The 22,891-nt window shown below is 47.7% G+C and overlaps 2 protein-coding genes across 5 annotated transcripts in view; both read right to left on the reverse strand.

The window, feature by feature from the left end:
* Nucleotides 1–339: 339 nt before the first annotated feature.
* On the reverse strand, nucleotides 340–10,700 carry CHGB (chromogranin B). 2 transcript variants are annotated; one of them, XM_066546373.1, is made up of 5 exons: nucleotides 10,580–10,700; nucleotides 5,532–5,575; nucleotides 4,228–4,321; nucleotides 1,760–3,438; nucleotides 340–707 (listed from the first exon to the last, which is right to left on the reverse strand). In XM_066546373.1, the coding sequence occupies exons 1-5, from the start codon at nucleotides 10,683–10,685 to the stop codon at nucleotides 624–626; spliced, it is 2,007 nt and encodes a 668-aa protein (XP_066402470.1). In that variant the 5' UTR covers nucleotides 10,686–10,700; the 3' UTR covers nucleotides 340–623. The 2 variants fall into 2 exon arrangements, with proteins under 2 accessions (XP_066402470.1, XP_066402471.1); XM_066546374.1 differs by lacking the exon at nucleotides 10,580–10,700 and adding an exon at nucleotides 9,302–9,418.
* The window catches only part of SHLD1 (shieldin complex subunit 1), a 42,414-nt gene continuing 30,206 nt past the window's right edge, over nucleotides 10,684–22,891 (reverse strand). The window contains exons 3-7 of one of the 3 annotated variants that reach the window (XR_010783328.1): nucleotides 19,351–20,377; nucleotides 15,561–15,661; nucleotides 12,955–13,144; nucleotides 12,729–12,793; nucleotides 10,684–10,699 (exon numbers count right to left, since the gene is read on the reverse strand). Coding sequence is in view for 1 of the 3 variants with exons in the window: in XM_066546379.1 (XP_066402476.1) it covers nucleotides 19,860–20,377 (518 nt within the window). In the remaining 2 variants the exon portion in view is untranslated. Of the gene's footprint in view, nucleotides 10,700–12,728; nucleotides 12,794–12,907; nucleotides 13,145–15,560; nucleotides 15,662–19,277; nucleotides 20,378–22,891 lie in introns of those variants that run through there. The other 2 variants (XR_010783329.1, XM_066546379.1) reach the window with 2 other exon arrangements.

Below are 22,891 nucleotides of genomic sequence, written 5' to 3' on the forward strand. Positions count from 1 at the left end.
CAGTTTGAGAAATAAACAATGTTGAGTTAATTTGGGTCAAGGCCAAACTGGCTCCATTTCACCAGTAGTGACACTGACACAGTCTCAACACTGAATCCCAGTTTTTAAGTGTACCATAATCCTTGTAAAATGCAGTGAAAATGAGGAAGGAAACAAGAAATTATTGAGATTTCAAATTGCTTCTTCCCTCATGCCCATGCAAAGTGGCAAACAAAATGCACAAATGGGCTCCTTGTAACTTTTAAAAGAGTGTTGAAGCACCACTGTTCTGTGCACTATCTACACACCTGATCAGCTCACTCTGAGATCACCCCAGCAGCCACATGAACAAGGAGAAGGTTTGGTCCAAGATCAATGGTTTTTATTATTGCAAACTCAGACAAATATATTCCTGAAGAACACTAACACAATTATCTCCAAAAGCATATTAAAAATACCTGCCCACATGAAAGGTTATGTTACTAAAATTCATGCCATTCAGGTCTCAGGAGCATAACAGCAAATTAAAGACACTTTCAGCTGTGTAAATCACTACACAAGAGTGGACAGTGAATAGAATTTCCTGGGTTTGGGGTTAACAACAATCCAGTGGCAGTGACTTTACCACAGAACACAGGACACCTTCAGCCTCTCCTGAGGCTGTTGATCTTCTCTGCTATGTTCTGCAGCTCCAGGTCCATGGTGGCCAGGTTTTCCAGCTGCTTCTCCTGTGAAAACAGAGCGTTTCACACATCATTGTTAACGCTGGGAAATGTTCTGTTCCAGGGAAAGGCCATTTCTTCCCAGTCCCTGAGCAGAGGAGTGTCAACAGTAGTGCAGCAAAGACTTGGGAGATTGGTGAAATTCCCTGCTTTGGACTGAACATGGGCTGGGGAAAGGATCAAAATTTTAATTGTGAGAGCCGGCCCTAATTACAGCCTCATCTTTGTAGATTTAAAGCACCATTACCATCCATAGGTGGCCTCCTGCCATGTCACAGCTGCAGCTGCTGTCACTGGGGGTCGCACAGCCAGCACAGGGGGCAGTGAGGGCACAGCTCCTCAGGCACAGAGAGCAGGAGAAGCTTTATGCACCAAGCCTTTACTGGGATGACTTGTTATCACCAATTCACACCTGTATAAATCAGTGTCCAGCCTCCCTGCTCCCAGCACAGCTCCGAGCAATGCAGACACTGAAACACACCAGGAGGATCTGGCTGAGGGGACCTAACTGATGGCTGTAGGATCAGTTTTCCTGGATGCTGGAGCAGAACAAGTCCAACAAAAAGAAGAGGATTCACTACGCGTGAACTACACATAGGAGCTGGACTTCCAGGTGCAGTGCAGTTTCTGCTCTGCAATTCCAGCTGGGAAGTCCACGGGCAGCTGATTTCCTTCTAAATACCCAACTCACTTTGCAGCTGGGTATTTTAAACAACCCGACAGCCCCTGTCAGTTTCCCCTCTGCCCCTGCTGCAACGTTTATTCAGTCTGTGGAGCTTCGAGGGAGAGGCAGGGCCCAAAGGGGAATAAAATCCTTCCCTTCCTGCCTTGCAGCAAACAGGAGCTGTGTCTTTATCCCACAAATTGTGCCCTGGGGTAGTTCAGCAAACTCAAAATTCCACTGTTCAAAGAAAGCAGATTTTTAAATCACTGAAGATCTACTCATACCTTAACTGTGACTTAATCTTTGTGTTTTTCTGTGCAGTTTCTCAGCTGCCTTGGGAATGGATTTGGAAGTGCGTTTCCCCAGCTTTTCAGAGAAACTGCTGTGCACTTACCTCCTCTTCTGTCAGGGGCCTCTGGCTTAGGCTCCTTCTGTCATTCCCAGCCACGTGATGCTTCTTCAGGTCTTCTCCAGAGCTGTACAGCCCTGGGAGTTCAACTGACTTCTTCCTGTAGTTCAGAAGTTGTGCAAGTTGATCCATCTTGTTGTACTGCCTTTCCACATCGTATCTGTTCACTTTGCCAGGATTCCTCTTCTCACTGCGCCTGTGCTTCAGAGTGCTCTGGAGTTGCTTTTCTGACCACCATTCGTAGTCATTGTACTCAGGGAAAAGGCTCTTCTCACTCAGGGCAGGCCTGCCTTCCTCCCTGCCCTCCAGAAGCTGCTCCCCTGCACTGTCCCTCTTGTCCAAGTGCTGGCTTTTCCACCACAGCAGTGGGTAGAATGGCCTGTAGGATGCTGCGGTTCTCTTCTCTTTCTCTGCGGGGAGATGGCCTCTGTACTCTTCTCTCTCTGCAAACCTCTCCTCCTCTTCATTTTCCACCTGGTCACTGCTGTGATGCTTCTTTTCCACCTCCTCCTCCTCCTCCAGGCTGTCCTCAGTGCTGTAGTGCCTGCTGGCCTGGCCCTTGTGCTCTCCGGCCTTCTGGGACCCCTCCTGTTGCCTGTTCCCTACCCGGGCTCTCCCTCCGACACGGCGCTGCCTCTCCTGGCTGAGGTACCTGGCCAGCTCCTCCTGGCTTCCATCAGCAAGGTACATCCTGCCCCCAGGATGGTGGGATCCACTGTGCTGCCTTCTCTCCTCGTGCCACTTCTCACTGCTCTCCTCACTGTGGTGGTGCCTCTTGTTTTCCTCTTCCCTGCTCTCCTGGCTCTGCTGCCAGCTGAGCTCCTCACTGCCCTGCTCTGCAGGCTCCTCCTCCTGCAGCCCCTCAGGCCCATGCCTCCCAGGAGAGCCACCCTTCTCCTCAGACTCTTCCTGATGTTTCTGTCGGTGCTTCCACTGCTCCCAGAGATTGGCCTCCCCTGGGTGCGATCCCCCGGCTGGTTCCCCCCTCCCACCACCATGGCCCCTCTTCTTTTCACTGGAGTCACCCGCCCTGTGCTTCCCATGATAACCTTTGCCTTTGAAGGGCTCCTTTCCCTCCTCTCTTTCTTCACTCTCCTCAGATGCTTCACGCTGCTGCTGGTGGGAGAAAGCACGTTCCTGAGATTCATGGTGGTATTTCTCACTCCTTTCTTCCTCTCCCTCTTCACCTTCCCGAATTTGTTTGGAAGGGCTCTGCATTCCCTCCTCCAGGTGCCAGCGGCCCCTGGGGCTCTGATCATTCCCACCACGGAACTCATCCACACTCATGCCCTCAGAGTGGGACTTCTTGGTGACAACAGCAGCCTCTTCATCCTCACAACACTTCCCCTCTTTGCTTTCCTCTTCACTGTGGTAATTCCTCTCCTCCTCTCTCCCAGTTTCCTGGTAGTGCTTTTTTTCTTCCACGTGAAGTGTCTCATCCTGAGCAGGTGTGTGGTGTCCAGCCTCCTCCTCCTCGCTTTTACCTTCCTCATGAGCAAGTTTCTCCTCATCACCTCCTTCCATGTACTTTTTAGACTCCTCTTCTGCCTGCCTTTGCTCTTTCTCCACGGTCCCAGGAGGATGTTTTTCAGTCTCTGCTGGGTCCTTGGGATGCCTCACTTCAGGCTGTTCGTTTTCACTTCTCTCTCTGTCATTTTTATCACCTATAATAACAAAGGCAGCATCATGGAGTAATCCAACCCTCCACTGAAGTGTTATTTCAAAGACATGACTGGCTTCCCAAAGCACCAAGGAAATTTGGACAGAACTGATTTCTTAATTCTGCTTTCAAAATCATTACTTTGCCACTATTTAGTATGCTTGCCTGGAAAAGGATTAACTAACTAATTAACCCCACTTAATTAGGCATTTTACAAGTTCCTCTTGAATTTCCAGAATAAATTTCCTTCTCTGGCTTTTTTTGTGATCACATTTTTAGTACTGAGTCAAGCTAGCTCTCTTTCTCATTAAAAATCAATGGGATCTGGAGTTGTGTTCAGTTCTTTGAATGCCAGACCAGGCCCATCACAGATGCTTATTCACAATAAAAAGACAACTATCTATTCAAGCTACCCAAAACCACCAGGGATTCTTTTTAGCAAATTTTAAAAGTTTTTTAAAAATTGACTGAAAAAAAAAGAATCAAAGAAATCTGATGCTTTGCAATAGTTATGCTTCATCTTCTCAGGCTACCTAAAGAGTTTGTCAAGTCCTCTCAGACTCTCCAGGTGGTTCAAGGAGGGAGCCACAAGTGTCAGGCAAGCATCCCTGGGAATTCCCAGGTCAAGCTGTTTGTTCTCTGAGCAAGACAGACAGAAGGACGCCATAATTCTGGCACTGAAATTTGGAGGCACCAGTTTCTCACAGGCTCAAGTAACAGTTCACCAGCTCCAACATCAGAAAGAAACCATGCACCAAACTCCTTTCCTGAGTTCAGATAACGTTGTACTTACTCTTCTTCAGGATTTCTTTGCATTCAGGATTAATGGGGGGTGCGTTGGGCTTAGAGAGAGCATTGGACAGAACCTCCACAATGCACCGCGTTACCTGGAGGAGACAAAACAGGAGAGAAATCCTCATGGCAAAAATGGAAACTTTACTTCTGACCCAGCTGGTAGAAAAGCCTGTTGGAGATGAGAGTTCAGGCTGTTATTAATGAGTTTTGAGTAATCCTGTACATTTGGGCTCTGCCCCTCACTCCTATACCAGCAGGAAGAGAACACACAGGTCTTTTTATCTCCCCTTTTGTTTGCAGAGCTAAGGGGCTTCTTTTGTACCTTTTAAAATAGTAAATACCCTGCTCAGTACAAAGGAAAGTCAAACAACATGTGGAAACACACCCTATAAAATAAACAGACACAACACACATTCAAAGGATGAGGATTATCCTGTAGGATCCATCCATATGAGGATGCTGCACAGGCAGTTTGGACTGCCAATACACTAAAACACCTCCATGTCCTCTGTCAGGGACACACTCCACACATTTTCACCTGTGTGTGCCCTCAGTCCTGCCTGGTCTTTAGCACAGAACATTCAACTGGGCTGTCTGGAAGCAGAGAAAATGGATTGATTTAGCAAAGTCACACAATGTGCTCTAATTCTAAGTACTACCAAAGTATCTCTTGTGTATGAAATGATTTTCAGGTGCTGAAGTTGATGGTGAGAACAAATGCTCCTGTTTGCTATGGGTACAAGAGCCTCAGGCTGAGGAGGAGACGATGAAACATTTACAGAGCCATTTGTCTTTTAACTATTTCTGGTTATTACCAGGTGTTTGCTGATCTAAATGATCACAGGAACAACCAGTGCAGGGGGTCTGGTGTCAGCTCTGGAAGCAGCTGATGGCATTTATTTAATCACACAGGGTGAGATCTCTTTCCACAGAAGGAGAGGAAGGACTACACATCATTGAGTCTGTTACACAGCTGGTAACTGTAACTATTTCATCTTTCTCCAAAGCTGTCAGTACAATAACATGTACTATGCAATATTTCAGATTACTTTTCAAGCAGCTGTACAATGCAGAGCTTCACAAGTACCACACTGACACGAGAGCCAGTTCCCATTTCCACCAAACACACTGAGGTGCAGGCAGGCATCTCCTGGCTAAAGGCACTCTGAGTTCCACACCAGCCATCAGCTTGTAAAAAAATTACCCTTAGGAAAGAAAATGAAACATTGTCCTGAGAGTTTAAAGAAATGGAGAACACATCACTGGTATTTTCTGGGGTTGGTTTGACAAGCAGCTACTCACCATTTCTTCAGTATGGTCTTTTTCCACTGGAACTGTGCTGGCACCTGGAAGAAAAGCCAGTTATTAGAGATTCATCAACACAAGCATCACTGACAGGAGTCCTCAGTCAAATTGGTCTGATGAGGCAGCTTGGGTTTTGGGTTGGCAGTCAGCTAAACCAGGCACGTTCCACATGAAATCTTTCCTTATTTGGATGGAAAAGCAACCTAAAATTGAGGCATAGCACGAGAGAAGAGGCATGGTAACACTTGTAGCACTAAAATATTATACACCAAGAATAATCCCACCCACAAAAAAATGCAACACCAAAGAAAGCCACGTTCAAATTCCAAAATGGAACTTTACTTCAAACCAGGTCCTTATGTAGCTGCACCTGTTTGATGGTTAAAAAATAAATCAAAGCCAACAATCAAGGCCTGTTTGCACCCCAAGAATCTTTTGGCTTCTTGGAGAAGCTCGAGGTGCACCCCTTGCCAACAGCAGACCATTCTTTAAGACTTTAAAGCAGCTACTGTCCCAATCCTGCTGGAGAAATGTTGTCTCACTTGGAGGTGGTTCCTGCAAGGATGGAGAGAACCAGAAGAGACAGGAAAATTTCCATTTACTGAGTGGTCCATTATCATTCCAAGAAATAAGCAAAACCCCCTCAAATCTCAGTGGAAAACTACTCTAGAAGGAAGCAGTACAACCCATCCCTCACCCTCTCTGCCCTGAGGACATGTGGGATAACTCACACCTCCTTACACCAGCTCTACTGTACCTGGGCCAAGGAATTTGCTTTTGGAAAGAAGCTACTGACCATAAAACCTCTGTGCTGCCTGATTTTGCCATCACTGCTGCAATGTCTCCAGCTGGTTAATGAGCTTGGCTGCTGTGTGTTACTAATGAACTGTGTCAATTCCCATGCACCTGGAGATTTCCAGGAGTGAGGTTAAGCCCCTGTGCCAGCCCCACAGCAGTGTGTGGAAGCAGGGCCTGTCGAATCCTGGCTGTGCAGGTCTCCTACACGGTGCAGAATCACAGCACGCACGCACACACACACACACACACACACACACACACACACACACACACACACACACACACACACACACACACACACACACACACAGCTTGAGGTGCAGCCCTGAAGTCCTTACATGGGAAAGGAGAGTCCTAAATACAACCATGACCTCTCTCTGGCTGGGTCGGTGAGAGACCTCCTGAAAGAGATGAACACACAGCACATCATGGAGATAAAGGAGGTCAGTTTTACCTCTCAGCATCAGGAGAATGAACACTGTCCCAAGGAAGACAGGAGCACGTAGCTCTACACTATTTAAAGAACACAACCTTTTTATTCTCTGTGCTGGCAGAGGAAGCAGACATCCCCTGGCACACTGACTCAGAGTGTAATAGCTGAGCATCATACACTAATAACTCTGATATTTCTGTGCTCTCCCCCAAACACACATGCAGGGATGTGCTTCTCCAGCCCCCAGCCCTTCCCTGCCTATACAAGTGCCATCAGAGAAGGGAACCCACACAAGAAGAGCACAGAAGGGATTCCCCTAAAATAGCACTGCATGCCTCCCCCAGAGTGGCAGGTGGTGTGTGAGGGGAGATGGTGCTGCTCAGAGCCAAGCCTCTCCCCCATCTCTGGCGTTCAGAGCTGCCTGAGGCAGCTCCAGCTGCTTTACTAACCCAGTATGCAAATGATTGCCAGCCTGCTGCAGGCAGGAGACAAAGCCCCTCCCACCAAAACAAGTGTTATTCTTACAAAGACATTCTCTCAATCCCACAGGTGCTGGGGATGTTGCTCTTACAGCAGGAGCTGCTCCCCGGCTCCACTCACTTGAAGGCACAGTTATGAATCCCTTCATGAGCTCTTCTTGGGGAGGCTCCTCTGCTCCTCCAGCCCCTGTGAAAAACTGAGAGGCTCCAGGGCAAACATCTGATTCTGTCTTTTGAGTGATGCAGCCACAGCACATCTCCTGTGAGTGACACCCAGGTGATGGGATAAAGCACAGAGCAGACAAATTCCTGGGCGTCTTTTCCTCCTTCAGGCCACCCCCTGAGTGCTGTCAGTGGCACAGGAAGACAAAGTTGGGTTGTAGCCACTGTCTTTGCTGTCATTCAAAAGCTCCCAAGAGCTTGGTTAACAGTGAAAGCCAGCATGAACAAAGAGGGAGCATCATAACAATGTCAGGAGAACCAAATGGTATTGGACAAACCTCATATTAACCTGTCTGGAGAAAAAGGATGAGACTCCAATCCATGCCAGAGCCTGAAATAACACTCTGAGGCAGCTGCTCTGCCAGGGCTGGGCCAGGAAGGCAGTGGGGAGCCAGCAGTGCCCCACTTTACCCAGTGCTGGCAGTGCCAGCCCCCAGTGCCAGCTGGCAAGAGCTCCCTAGGGGCCACCTGCCACCTGAAGGTGCTGGCCAACACGGCTGCCATCCTCCTCAGGTGTGCTCAGGAGGGGGGGTGAGGCCACCACCCTGACAGGGACAGCAGGCTCAGGCAGCAGAACACCCACCCATGGCCTTGCAGGAACACAGCAGGCACAGGGAGCACGGCAGGGTTCCAGAGCAAAGCCAGAGCATGTGGCAGCATGGAAACCTTGCACCTGAACACACAGCAAGAAACAAACCACAGCCCCACGGAGCAGAGCTGAGCCCTGGCTCTGCTTTACCCTCCTGAACCAAGTCTGCCCAGGCAGTTGTGATCAGATTATTTGATTTTGCTTAAGTGCTGAGAGTTGATGAATATCATGAGAAATGATAAATGCAGGACAAATTCACAAGGTTTTTGCTTGCAGCTCCAAGATTAGAACAGATCTTCAGGTGGGTCCCTAATGAAATCCCCACATGGCTTTGTTTCATCAGTGCAGATGACTCAGTGCAGTGTCATTCCTCACCAAAATGTCACAGTGTCTTCCTAGGCAGGATCATTGAAATTTAGGCATATTGATTTGCAGGAGTACTAGAAAGTTCTTGAAGTTAATGTCTAACCAGTTCAACATTTGAAAGCACGACGGCCACAAAGGATGTAAAGTACCTGATCTGTTTGATCAGGTACTTTGATAAACAGGATAAACCTTTGATAAACAAGGAAAAATATTTGGTAATAAACCCCCATAGAATCTATGGAATAAGTGTGGTGAGCTTCTCTGTGCTGGGGTCTCTTCCCCTCCGTATCCCACCCTCTCTCTTTGATTTCAGTAAAGGCACTTGAAGGCAGTCAACTTCCTCACAGTCTCTGTACAAGTCCCAGAATTGTGGAGACTTCTAACAGACCTAAAGCCAAAATACTCAACCCAGAATGACACGGACTCTTTCAACCAATGATGTAAGTATACATAAAACACTACAGAGCCAAGCCACCACCTCATTCTATTGTGTTTAAGGTTCATTTCACCGTGGGGTTTTAGTATTTAATGCCGCGTGCAAAAAAATTAAAAACCCTGCGAGTCAAACCCGCAGAGCCGCTACTTTGCCATCACCTCCCGGCATCCAGCACCGGCTGGCACAACCCCAGCAGCACCGCTGGAACGAAGCGGCACCGAGAAGTCTTTGTTGCAAAGACGCTGCACCGGGATAAAAATAAAGGCGGAGCAGCCGGGGAGCTCTCTCCCAGCGCCATCCCCGCCGCCCCTTCCCGAGGGGCGACCCCGGGCTGCGGATCCCACACCCACCGCCGCCTCCCCGGAGCGAGCCCGTCCGTCCGTCCATCCCTCCCTCCGCCGTTCCCCGCGCTCTCCCGGCGGGATGTGCCCCGTCCCCGCTCACCTGCCAGGGCGGCGGCCGCCAGGAGGGCGAGCAGCGCCGGCGGCCCCATGCTCGGCACGGCACGGCAGGGCTGGGCTGCGCTCGGCGGCTCCGGCGCGGTTTAAAAGGGGAGCGGGGGCGGAGGAGCGGGCGGGGGGCTCCGCCGGAGCTGCGTCACTGCAAGCCCCCGAGCGGTGCCGCCCCCGCCTCGCCTCTCCTCTCCTCTCCTCTCCTCTCCTCTCCTCTCCTCTCCTCTCCTCTCCTCTCCTCTCCTCTCCTCTCCTCTCCTCTCCTCTCCAGAGCAGGGCAACTTTCTCACAGGCTGGGCAAGCCGAGCTCGCTTTCACTTCCCTGGTAACTACCGCAGCCGCCCTGCCCGATCCCCGACTAACACTTCCAAGACCCCCGTACATCCCCGCCCCGCCGTGCCTCAGCAAAGGGGGAAAGCGGGGCTTCCCTGCCTCTTTCTCCAGCTCGGAGGATGCGATAGCATCCTTAGGTCTTTCCCACCGTCAGAGGATGCCGAAGGGAGGAGGTGCGGTAACCCATCCCTCAAACAGCTTCCACAAAGAATCACTGCCACGCTTCCACACCCTTTTCCTATCAAAGCCTCTTCAGGTGCTGCTGCAGCCTTTTCCTCCTGCAAGTTTTTGTCCCTTCTCCTCCCCTCATTGCTCCCTCCTCTTACAGCTTCCCCCCCACCCCCTATCCAGTACACCCAGACCCCGACTGGGAAGTAATCCCAGTGCTTATGGCACCTGGGGAGGGAATGGCATGCAGTATTCCCCAAGAGTTCTACCAGGGAAATCACTGCTCTCAGCATCCATCTCCACAGGCAAACCTCTTATTTACTGTGATGATGCTCTGGGGAGCCAGAGGAAGCATACAGAGATCAAGTTTTACATTGTTTCCTTTAACAGCCCCTGCTATCCCAATTAGTCCGTAGTGGAATAAAAAGCTTAAATGACAAGTTGAAACGAGGAAGTCTGAATGTTCCACCCGGTTCCCTTCAGAGCCAGGCAAAGACCAGAACTCCTTTTGGTTTTCATTAACCCTCAGAGGGCCATCTCCAATTTTAAGTGTATTTACAGCTTTCTTTTTTGTCTTCAGAGCCAAGCAGATGGCCCTCTAACTGCCAGTGTTCCTGGAGGACAATGGATCTGTACACCAAGCTGGCAGTTCCCTCTGTTATCATTCCTGTGCCATTCTATTGTCCATTAACAATGGCAGGCTGCTACAGCCACACAGCCTTTAAAGACAGAAAACAGGACACAAGCACAGTGTTCCAATCCAACTCACCAGCAGGAAGCTGGTGAGGAATTCCAGCTCCCTTTGAAGCCTGCTTCAGGAGACAGCCTAGAGGAGACACCAGGAGGCCAAGCCAGACACCTTGTTCACCTTGCATTCAGTTTGCCATTTCTGCAAAGAAACACAATCCAGTCACCAGGCCACCATGGAAGACAAACCACCTGCAACATCTCCCATCTCCCTCCTCATGCTGTTCTGTACTGCCTATGCCAGCCCCAACTCCACAGGCAGGTGCTTCTTTGGGAATCTCCAGTCTTTGCTTTGGGAAGTCAAGAGCCTGTTTCAAAAGACTGATCAATTTCCCTGGCTCCAAGGCCCCCATATCCTCGCCCGTCTGTGTGAGGATTCTGCCTGTCCTCAACCTCCTCAGCTGCTCATGAGAAAGAATTTTAAGTGTAACATTTGCCTTTTATGTGTTCTCTGCTTCTGCAGGCATATAAATAGCATGTTTTGCCATCAGGGTACATCAGGGTCTGCATGGGAGCACCTTCACACCTTCAGATTTGATCAGGTTCGAGGTTACAAAGATTTGCAAATGTTGTAGGAGGCCTCTGACAGGAGTAGGGACACAACTGGTTGGAGTAGATCCAACTCTGTCTTCGGGGTAGGATTCCAAAACAGGATCCCACAGACTCTTCTGCCAGCACTGGAAAACCAGAGCATCCAAGCATCTTACCCACAGTTAATTAAGTCAGCCTCTGTTCTCAAAGCAGTGTCACTTCACGAGGACTTTTACAGCCAGGTATCAGCTGGAGTGAGTTTCTCTGCATATCAGGAGAGAGCTGTGACTGCACTAAATCAGGATTACTGCAGGCAAAGGCACATTTCATTTGATCAGCTGTGAGTGGCACACCCCAACCTCCTTTCTCAGATGTGTCAGTACTCTGACTGCAGTGACATCCACGCCTCGCAATGTTGTGACAATCTACTGCTCTATGAATAAACACTATTTATCCTGTGGGATTCTCTCAAATACAAATGCTTTAAAAAGTTACACATTTGGCTCATGCTAGAAGCTGGAACTTCAAAGGATGACAAGCAATTTCTGTGCCTGAGCTCCTTCTAAATTGAGAGGAGACTGCATGAGGAAAATGAGGATTGCTCTTCTAATTAGGTGTGCTAGTGGGGATTATCTTCATTCTTACATGCCAATTAGTTTTCATGGCATTAAAATACTGCAGCCCATTTCATGAACAAACTCATCTCTTTCATTCAGGAGGTGCTAAGAGGATGGTTCTGGAGAAAGACAACTGCACCTAAAGGCCACCATCTATCCAGTTTCCCTAACAGAACCAAATCCTTTCAGAAACTTTGCCATATGCAATGCTCATTGTAACATAAGGGTGATGGAGCTGCACAGCTGACACATTTTTGGGTCCTTCTTGCACAAAAGTGAAACATAACTGTCACCACCTGTGGCCTTAGCACATGGCACCAGTGCCCAGCAAGCTGAGCTGCAGCTGAGACCCTGTGTGATACAGATGGGTGATTTCTGCAGCATGGGCAAATATCTTTTTTTAGTTTTCTGTATTTATATAGCACCTCACACTGTGGGTTTTATTCATGCTACATGCACTTAGGCAGTGCAGAAAAAGCTGCTAGAAACCGACTTCCAGTCTTTAGTCTCAAAAGACATTCTTCATTAAAAAATCCAAAGAATTTACAGGGTATTTTTGCTTGAGAACCTTAAAAGTTCAGTCCAACTCTTCCTGAATTGTCTTTCTTAGTCTTCTTAAAAAAACAAATTTTCTTCACTTGTAACCCTCTTCAATCCAGGATCCCTCTAGCTCCTGTTTTTCAGTGATGTATCTATTCCACAGAAATGAGGTCAAATATTATATGGCCTAACTGAAAAGAGGTTTAAAAGAAGCCTACAAGGAATGTCATAACTATTAAATGGTATGAAAAATACATGCACAGACCCTGCTGTGGTCTTTTGGAAAAAGCCCTGTGCTACCTGATATTAATCCTCAGGGCTTCTGGATCCACTCACAGGCTGCAGAATGAAAGAAAAGAAACCACCAAACCCAAAACAAAGCCAAACCCAAAACAGAGGTGAGAGAAGGAAGACCAAGTATAAACACAACCATTTATCCAGTATCCCAGGTTTTCCATAGAACATCTTACTGCTCACACATACCTCTCTTCATCCCCAGTCATCCTTCTCTCAGTTTGTTAGCTCAGACGGTAGAAAACAGGATTATGCTGCAATACAAAAATAAGTTTAAAATGATAGATAGATAGATAGATAGACAGACAGACAGACAGACAGACAGACAGATAGATAGATAGATAGATAGATAGATGGATGGAGGAAAGGAAGGAAAAGGAAGGACAAGGACAAGGAAAAGGAAAAGGAAAAATACTTGTGAGCCTAGGGGCAATTTTTCCATACTGCTGTCAGCATGAAGTGCCACTTCCTAGGTCCTTCCCTAGTAGCAATTTGCTGGCATTGCTTGCTCCAGGCAGGAAATGCAAGTTAGCTCCTGCAATTCCACTGGTAAATGTCTCCATGGGAAAGATGACACTGATGGGAACCAACAGGCACATCTCCTCCTAGAAGAGAAAGTTGTAATTAGCCTAATAATGTGGGTGCCATTGGCATTTTTAGTCACAAGACTTCATTTTTTCTGAGCTGCCACTTCTCACCTGATTGTCTGTCCAAAAATGATCTGCTGGACTCCAAGTCCAAAGTGACCACTCCAGAGGAATTGGCCATCAAACTAAGATGCAGCTTTTAGATCTGAGCAGGGGCACAAGCAGCCCTGACACGATTACTCATGGCTTTATAAATTGGGCTATGACTAAACCTTCTCCCAGCCTCAGTTGTCACCAAATTGCTTTGCTGACAACAGAAGCAACCTCCACAGCCCTGGGTGCCTCCTCCTCTACGAGGGGGGAAGTAAGAGCACCCAACACCCCCTGACCAGAGAGGAGTCTGGACAATGAACAATGCCCAAAAGCTGCCACCACATCTCTCTGGGCTGCCTTTTGGAGGACTTGCATCACTGCAGAACTGCAGTTCTCAGGCAGTTGATGCCCAGAGAGCAGCTGGAGGTTGCTGGAGCATCTCTCCCTGCAGGCTGGGCACAGCTGAGCTGCACACCCAGGTGCTGCCCCATAGAAAACCCTCCATGAAACAACCTCTGCCAATGCCCCCTGCCCTTTTTTCACTCACACTGGTTAATCAACCTCCTTGATGAACTTTGGGGCCTCTGTAGGAGAATAAAAAACAGGATAGAAATTTCTTTCAGCAAGCAAAATGTGGAGACTTAAGCCCTCATATTTTGAGTACTGCTTGTCATTAAGCAAAAATTACTTTATTAGTTGCCTTTGCACTGCAAATAATTACATTTAGACCATTAAATTGCCCCATTCAGTGTTTCTGCCTGCTTTTTGTCAACTGTGCATGTTCCATTTAATATTTAAAGACTGGGGCACTCCTCTGGCTTATTTAGTAATTAATTTCTTTAAATATTCATAGCACTTTGACTATCAGCAAGGGTTCTGTTTGGTAAGAACAATACTGTTCTGTGCTTGATAGTGTCACGGAAATTTCAGAGGCAAATTTCCATTTTGTAGCATAAAAACATATAGATTTCTGCAACAGACTGTAATGATTTCAGAATAAAGTTTTTATTACTGAACATGTATGAACTGAAAAAAATAATCCAACTATGCCCTTGCACATAATTGCATACTGAAAACACAGTGTTGAGAGATCTATTTTATGACAGCAGTATTCACACAGCAAAAGGAATCGCCCAAGAAATTTTCCATCACCTTTTTTTGAATTGCCACTGGCACGAAGAACAAAATCCAATTGCAAAAAAAAGCCTAGGAAAGAGAGAGCACAACCTACAAAATGCAGGAGGATATTTTGCTAGCATCTTTTCCCCTTAGAATATCCTTTTCCTTTTGCATACCCTGATTTTAAGACTTTTAGGCCCTTTGTGTGAAATGCTGTGTGCTTATCAAAAAACCTTGAAAGGCTTAAGCTTAAAGGCAGTCTTGGGAAATGAAAATAGCAGGAAGATGCTCCATCTGTGTAAATTTGTCTAGTAATCCTGATGGTGGGAAGGTGATCCAAACAGGAAAAGAGACCTTGAAAGAGACTCTGCTACCCTGGATATAAGAAAGAGCAAGCCACAGTGGGTGGCTTTGCCAGCACTCAGGTGAGGCACACTGAGCCCGATTTTTTTAGGGAAAAATCAGCTGCAGAAGCACCCCATGGGAATGGGAACAGGAGGAAGTGGCACAGGAATCAGTCTGATGCTTGTCCAGCACACCACTGCATTTTCAGCCTAATTCACTGCTGCCTTTGGAAAGACTCCCCCAGCCCTCAAAACAGCAGTCTGTCTCCTCATCCCAGAAGAACTTTTTTTCGTAATAATTCACGTGCAACCAGGCTATTCTTGAACACCAGACAAGCAGCATTAACACTCCCAGAGATAGAACCCAGCCACAGCGCTTGCCTGCACTCACACGTTTATCATGTGGCGCTCAGCTTGTCCCAGGGAAGATGCAAAAACAAGGACCTAAACCAAGCTGGCCTCACAGAACACGTGCTGAGCTGCTTCTTAAACAGCAGGGCCTGGACCACAGATGCAAAAATCTCTATTATTGTTTGAACCTCTAATTGCAAGTTTCTGAGGGGAACTGCTGTTAGAGATGTGGGTGTAAATGCTCTGCTCTTTCACTCTTTCTTTGAAGCTCTCTGATACCCAAAACAAGCTGCTGGCAACTTAGAAAAAACTAATTGGTAGAAGTCACACTGAAAATGTGTTGCAGGGCACAGCATCCCCACCTCACTATCCTTAATTACAGAATCACTCTGCTTCTCTGGCCAGGAGGTGCTGATTTTAACACCCATTTAAAACCATTCCTGGCTCATCTCTCACAGCAGTGCAGGTAACACTGGAAAGTGATACCTGCCTAAGGCTGACTGACATTTCCCATTACAAGAACCTACCTTCCAATGTAAGTGAAAGTTTGTTTGGCTTGTACTGAGGGTGAAATTTTCTATGATAGTTGTTCTTTCATTACAAGACTTTCCTTCCCAAGTCCCAGCATCTGCAAACAAACAGGCAAAGGCAATTTTAAAAAAGGTTTGACCTTTCAGCCACAAGTTTTCTGGCTTTGGTTAGCTCCAGCTATTGCTTTAATCACATCTTTTTATTTCATGCTCTGTGTGCTATGTGCCAGATTTTACTTTTAAGGAAGAAATGCTGGCATATGCTGTTGCCTAATCGATGTGTGGGGGAAAATAGTCATTAGGGAAAGCCTACAGAACAGGGTATTTTTAAAATGAACTTCTGTGTTGTGGGAAAACATATGCCCCACACAAAATCACCAATGCTCAGTAATGGAATAGCCACATTTACACAGGATGTACACTGCCTGTCTTATAGCAGTTTTAGCAACCTATGTCCTGATACATCCAGGCACACCAAAGCACCTTAAACTCCTGGGGGAAAATCCCCTGGGTTGTAAACAGCCCTGCCCTGGCTCCATTCACTTCATTGAGGCCAGCTCAGGGCTTGCTTCAGCACCTGTGGCAGGAGCTCAGCTCTCCTTGGCTGCTTTGGGCTCCAGGACTGGGTAGGTCGCTGGCATGAATCAGCACCTCCCACCAGCAGCCGAGTGGGAGGGAAAATAAAAATGCAGTCGGAGTAAGCAGCAGAGAGGCCATTGATACCAAACGTCCTGGAGCAGCTCCCAGCCAGGGAATGACTGAACAGCAGCAGCATTCAGCAAGGATGACACAAGAGCTTGGATCAGGCATTTATGGAAGAGAGTAGAGGCAGCACTCTCAGCCTGCCAGAGCTGGTCCTGGCTGAGCCCCGGGGCCACTCCAGTGGCTGCAGTGCATGGGCAGGGCTCAGTGCCTGCAGCAGCTCCCTCACCCTTCTGACACACCCCTCAGGGGATGCTGGCCCAGCTCAGGTGCCAAACACCCACCCCAAAGCACATACACCTCTAACAGACCCTGGCTGGGATGTGGATCTGGGCTGGGCAGCAGGGAAACCCCCGGGCCAAGGCAAATCCTCACCATGCCCTGTGTTACTCCTACTTGGCAATGGGGGATCAATTTTGGCCTTGCTTGTGCTACCTTATGGGACTGAATCCCCATCTTTTATTTCACTTACACTTTGCCTGAGGATCTTGTGGGATCTGGTATACCCAGAGCCCTAAAAGGTGGTGTAGGTTTTCAGGTGTCGTTCTAAGGCTCAGAGAGCCACTCCTTGGCTGTGAGCCTTGAACAAACAGAAGGAAAAAAATCCCTTGGATTTGTTCTGCAGTGTAAGCCCCCAAATGCCTTTGCTAAAGCAGCCTCCACACAAAGGGGGATGCACAGAGGTGCCAGCAGCTGGCTTTGCCAACAGAGGTGAGAACCACCAGTGCTGGGGAGGCCAACAAGCTGGGGAGATAGGGTGAGCTGAAACCACACAAGTGTCATAACTAAGTCAAGTGCAAGCCAGGGAGAGAAGAAGGCACTTCACTTCCCAGGAAGAAACTCAGTTTCTCAGATTAGTGCACAGGCTGGGGGGAAATGGACAGAACATGGGACATTTCTGAGAGGGCTTCATACCACTCTTGGGACTTGCCATGCAAAAAGACTGTCTTTTACCTTGAGGAAGCCATGGATAGTCATACCCACAGCCCACTGGAAGTGAGCAGCACACAGAGCTGCAGCACTCCTGATTCTGAGGGGTGCAAACATCTCAAAAGACTGCATGTTTCAGCAGCACAGAGATTACCATGTCCTCTGCAAGATGCCAGACAAGATTTGTAGATATGAGTCATAATCCAAATTTTTCAGCTGCATCCAGTCTGTTCTGCCTACGTTGGTCCTTAAAATTGAACAGTTTCATGCTCTCCTCTGCCAGTATCTCTCTTCATGCTCTTCCAGCAGCCACCTTTTCTCTCTTTTGTCATTCTGAGCTTCTTTTCTCTTCCATCAAAACCCAGTAGGGATGTCTCAGACATTAGTAGTAGCGGGTCTCTCTTGAAGAGCAGGAACTTCCTATTTTTCTGCAAGCTTTCTTTGTGGAAATTGAATGTCTTTGGCTTTTTTTTAATTAATTTTCTTTAAGTTTGAATAGGAGACCAGATGGTTTTCAAGCTAACCTAAAGCACTGACCAATTCATCAACAAACCAAACATAGCAATTGAAGGGATTCAGATGCAGATGCAGACCTCTGATTTCTCCATCTCTCTCTTCATGGGAGTTTACTTCCCTTAAAATGGCAGTTAAGAGGTTTTGCACAGCAGCTAATTTAACTGTGTGGAACAGCATAAACGCTGGCAAAGATTAAAAGCAACAACATGTGATTCACAATGAACACAATTCCTTTTCCCCTGTACATCCTCAGCAGTATCTCCCCACATCTGTCAAACCAGTGCCCTTGTGGCTGTGACAGATCCATGGGGGTTAAGCAGTGTGAGCTGGCAGAGGGGCCATGATGTTTCTGTAATTACTGACAGCACACTCAGGAGCATGCTTGCTTTTTCCAGCTGTATCTGTGGCTAAACTAGCTGATATTACCATTCTCTATGGTTTTTGCCAACAGGATGCTTTCATCTGGATTTTGATACACATGCACCTGTGGGTTTGTTTGCTACTACAGAAATGATGCTGCATCCTCACCTCTTTTTTTCCCCTTAGCACCATTAACTTGAGTAATGCTGGGGGAGCTGCTGAAGGTCTGCTCCAATATTCTGTGTGCCCTCCAGCACATGTACAACACCTCTGCCATAAAAGCAAGCAAGCAACACACAGAACAGGACCACCACAAAGCTAAATGTATTGGTTCCATGATGACTCAGGGACAGGAAACTAAACCCAGGCCCTTCCAATGTAAATCTATTTGCGAAGAGAAATTAAACCAAGTCCTAAGACTTTGGCCATAACTTGCAGCCAGCTGGGCCTCCTCCTGCTCTGACTGAAGGCAGTAGTCAAATTTCCATTGCCTTTGCTGGAAACACCTGCAGAGCACAGCAGCTGTGCCAATTTGCCAGGGGCAGCAAGGCAGGAATAGCAGCCCCATGTGGGACTGCAGGAGGGAATGTGACATGCAGGAACACAAACACCCACTCTGAGATCTGGCCACTGTGGACAGGGAGTGGATGAGAGGTTTGCAGCTGGGCTGGCAAACACTGGACACCAAATACCAAAACTGGTGTGAGCCCCGTGGCTGTACTGGAGCAACCACACTGATGGTGACCTTTGAGATCCCAACCACCCTTTCCGTCTTTCTCCTTTGCCCATCTGCTGTCATCTTAAACACTTCCCTTCCACTGGCACTCTGTGCTTCCTTGCTCACACTCACGCTGCAGAATGGCCTCCCCAGTCAGCAAACAACATCACTACAGCAAACTGCTCTTTCAGTCCACAGGCCAGTGGGTGGAAAACATGCACAAAGACATTTATCTGCCTGGCAGATGCAGTAAAACAACAAAGAAGCCACCGAGCTGGGAGGCTTCTGAGAGAGAAACCTTAAGTGTCTGTGTGGGCTCATTGCTCTGTTGCTGACTGACATCAGCCTCTTTGGGCTCAGAGAGATCCATTTCATTTTAAAGGGAACTTTCCCCCAGGGATCTCATTAGCACCACCATGAAAGTCAGAAAGGAACTGAAGGTTGTTGGGGGAGGTAATGGTGAGGAGGTAAATAGGACAGAAGCACTGTCAGAGAGCACACTCAGAACTGTATTTTCTCTTTCTCATGCACACACACATTTTTTCTGTCAGAAAAACTCACTTGGCATTGCAGTAATGAACTGTGGGGTTATATGTCTGTAGGTAAAAACACAGAGCTAACAGGCACCCCGTGGAGACAAATACTCAGAACAAAATCTTAACTTTCCCTCTGCAGAGCTGGAGCACACCATGCCAAGGTCATTCAAACATTCTGTTCTAGCCAACAGCATTGGACAGCAATGCCCACCCAGGGGCTGAATTTGGGCTGGACCACTGTTACCCTGGGTTAAGGATGCAGGCCAATTTAAAAGCCTGGTAGGTATAAATTATCATGTCTGATGTCCCAGCAACAAACACTGCATCAGTCAACACATCCCAAGCAGTTGCACAGATGCTCCTAAAACAGTGCTGCCCTTCAGAGAGCAAGGTGCAAGGTCTGGTGTGGGTGAACCCCTCCATGGAGCATCTGGTGCTGAAGGTGGTGCTTGGAGAACAATGTCTGTCTAAGAATGTCACCTCTTTCTGGAGTGAAAGCAAAGCTTCCATGACACAAACAAAGCAGTGTCTTGCTCACTTCTTGTGTGACACATCAGGGCTACGTTCTGCCTGTGTTTGTTTCAAGAGGAACTGCAAGACATCATCTGAGAGTCCAGGTGTCCTCCTCCTGTTTTCCAACAAGACTTCTCCTTCAGCTGGCTTTGAAAAGCAAGCAGAAGGGGGGTGGTTTGGAAAGATCTTACATCCATCTCTGTTCAAGACCAGCTGTGCCATTTGCAGGCATCGTGACACATATTTTGTCCCATCTTTTTGCTCCAGCTCTGAAATCTTCTGTGACAGACACCGTGAGGCAGCCTCGTAGGTCGGATCCTCTCTCTCTGGCTGCTTTCTGCAATACATTTTGTAGAAGCAATCCAGAGAGTCCCTAATGCTGGGATCTTCTGCACCACCACGTTCATACATCCATGAGAGCACATCATTAGGTTCAGAGGGCTCACACAGCCCTGCTTTTAGGTAACAGCTCACGTTTGGTTCCTCAGAGCCTTCAGCAGAACAGGCTGCAGGACCTGCAGATGATGGATGGTTCTCTCCTGCAAACAGAGGATCAATGAAACTCATTAGTTACCAGGTCATCCCTGTGGTAAAGTCTTTTTCTGTCCCCCTCCCACTGCAGTCTGGCAAACAGGCTCTTTGCATGAGAAAGCAAGTGCTGCTCTGAACACAGCTGGGCTGCCACAGGGCCTTCCTGCACAGGTTGGTGTAAGATGGGCTGATTTGGGGATCACACAGTTGTCCCAGCCTTGACACTGCAGTGACTGGACCTACTTGGTGGTACAGATCTCCTGGCTCCTCTCAGTTACACTTCCAAAGAGGTGGAAATTGGGATCTGCTGCTCCTGGAGATGACAGCTGACCCACAAGGAAGTCTGGTTTGCAGCTGAGACGCTTCTGCATCTATTTCAGTTTTTTCCCTCATCCCTGGGTCTAATCCTTACTTTTAATAGTTCTCAACTTTACTCCAGCACAACGTGCAGTCCTGACCTCCAGCTTTCAGCCAGATTCACAGCCTCCAAACCAACACTGTTCTGGTGACTGCATGGAGTTTCAGAATGAGGACTGCAAAGGAGGACTCGTGCTTCCCCATGAAATCCCACTTTTGCAGCCCCACTGCACTAAACGCTCTCCCTGCACCCTGATGGATTTTTTATGGATAAAATTATTGCAAAAGCCAAGGACTTGTTTTTGCCTAGCTCTTCTCCTCCTTCCTTGCTGACCCACATCTCTGGATAACAGGGCTGTGGTTTTCTCTTGCTTCAGAGCAATCAAGGGGGATGCTTTGCACTAATTAACACAGCACAACAGGGACACTTGGCAGTGACAAGACCAGGACAATCAGCCAGCTTCTAGGAGGAAGAAATTCCACAAAGAGACCTTGAATTGGGCTCTGGTAGCCAGGCAGTGCCTCTGACTGCAATCTCAGCTCCAAGCCCACTGCACCAGACCGTTTGCCAAGCACCTGAGTCACCGACAAGGAAATTTTCCAGGGCTCAGCCAGAGGCTGCACAGCCGTCATCTGCAAGTTACATAAGCAGGATGCAGGCAGTCAGAAAACAGCTTGGTCTTTTCTAATTCTGTGAGATGTGAAGCAGAGTGCAGTCCTTCATTCTGGTAGGAGACTATGTTCAAAGGGAGTCTCAGTGTGCTGGCAGAAGGCTGTTTTTCTCTCCTGGTACAGAGAGCCACCCTTCCCTTCCTAAGCAGGGGTTCATTAACGTGAAATTAAGCTGTCTGTGCAAACACACTGTACCTCATCTCTTTCTTCCTGTCCCTACCTCCTATCTTTGATCTTTCTTCCCAATTGCACTTCATCTCTGATTATGCAATTTTAAATAGAACTTTCCCTCCCCTTGCAGTGTCACTTCCAATGCAGTACAAAGAAAAGCTTGGTGGCCTTCTTTTAACAGTGAGCTCTGGCATCAGAGTAGCAGAGCAGAGAACGGGTCCATTTTTCCTCAGTAACCCCTCAGCCCATGCTAAGTTAGAACTGAAGCCTCTTGCATCTCTGATAATTCAATCAAGTGGCAACTGGACTCCAGTGCTACTGGACTGTGGCAATCGCAGACCCCTGGGCTGTGCTGGCCTTTTGCTACCTCTTGCTCACAGCCACATCTTGTGACAGAGCAGCAGCTGCCTCCAGCTACGCACACCAAGCCGGCGTGACTCGGGAAAAGAAAAATTCTGTTGGTTTCAGGTTGTCAGAGGAGACTTTAGCAATGCTGCTTTGCCTTTCTCCTACCATCTAAGTTTGGGTATTAGGAAAGATTTCTTCACAGAAAGGGTTGCCAAGCACTGGAACAGGCTGCCCAGGGAAGTGGCTGAGTCACCAACTGTGGAGGTGTTTAAACAACATGTATATGTGGCACTTGGGGACATGGTTCAGTGGTGGACTTGGCAGTGTGAGGTTTATGGTTGGACTCAATGATTTTAAAGGTCTTTTCCAAGTCCAGAGATTCTACTGCTTTTTATTCCACAGTCAGTATGGCCCATAAAGCTGACATGTTATGCTGAAGCACAACCCACCACAGAAGTGACCAGTAAGTGTCTCAGGGGTATATTCTGGAGTGTGATTAATCAGAACATTCAGAACATATTTGATCATTATTATTATTATTATTGTGAGAACAGTTTTCTTTCAGTTACTGGTTCAGATTTATGCATCTCTATTTCCCAACAGTAGGCCCTATCCTCCTAGTGGATTACGTTTCCAGCAAGCCTTCTTAAAGCAAGATTGCCAACAGGGTTGGATGTCCCAGCCCTGGAGTGTTCAAAGCCAGGCTGGATAAGGCCTTGAGCAGCCTGATCTAAGGGGAGGTGTCCCTATCCATGGCAGGGGCTGGGACTATGTGGTCTTTAAGGTCCACTCCAACCCCTGAGCATGCTATGACATGAAAAGTTGGATGCAGAATTCCCAGAACCAATCTGTACCTCACAAAGTGCTGCCTTTCCTCAGCTTTCCTGACAATTTCCCAATACATTCTCAAACTGTGTGTCAAGACTGATGTTTGAGAATATACCCAAACCTTTTCCTGCGTCAAAGTTACCAGT

This window comes from Molothrus aeneus, chromosome 3, assembly GCF_037042795.1.
Source record: "Molothrus aeneus isolate 106 chromosome 3, BPBGC_Maene_1.0, whole genome shotgun sequence".
Lineage (NCBI taxonomy): Eukaryota > Metazoa > Chordata > Aves > Passeriformes > Icteridae > Molothrus > Molothrus aeneus.

What these genes read in the sequence shown, in the direction of transcription:
- CHGB (XM_066546373.1), bottom strand. Translation starts at nt 10,685, where the DNA reads ATGCAAGGTGAACAAGGTGTCTGGCTTGGCCTCCTGGTGTCTCCTCTA. An exon ending in TCCTCACCAGCTTCCTGCTG is followed by an intron (nt 5,576 to 10,579) that starts GTGAGTTGGATT and finishes CTTTTCTTCCAG; the next exon opens with GTGCCAGCACAGTTCCAGTG. An exon ending in AAGACCATACTGAAGAAATG is followed by an intron (nt 4,322 to 5,531) that starts GTGAGTAGCTGC and finishes TGTCTCCTCCAG; the next exon opens with GTAACGCGGTGCATTGTGGA.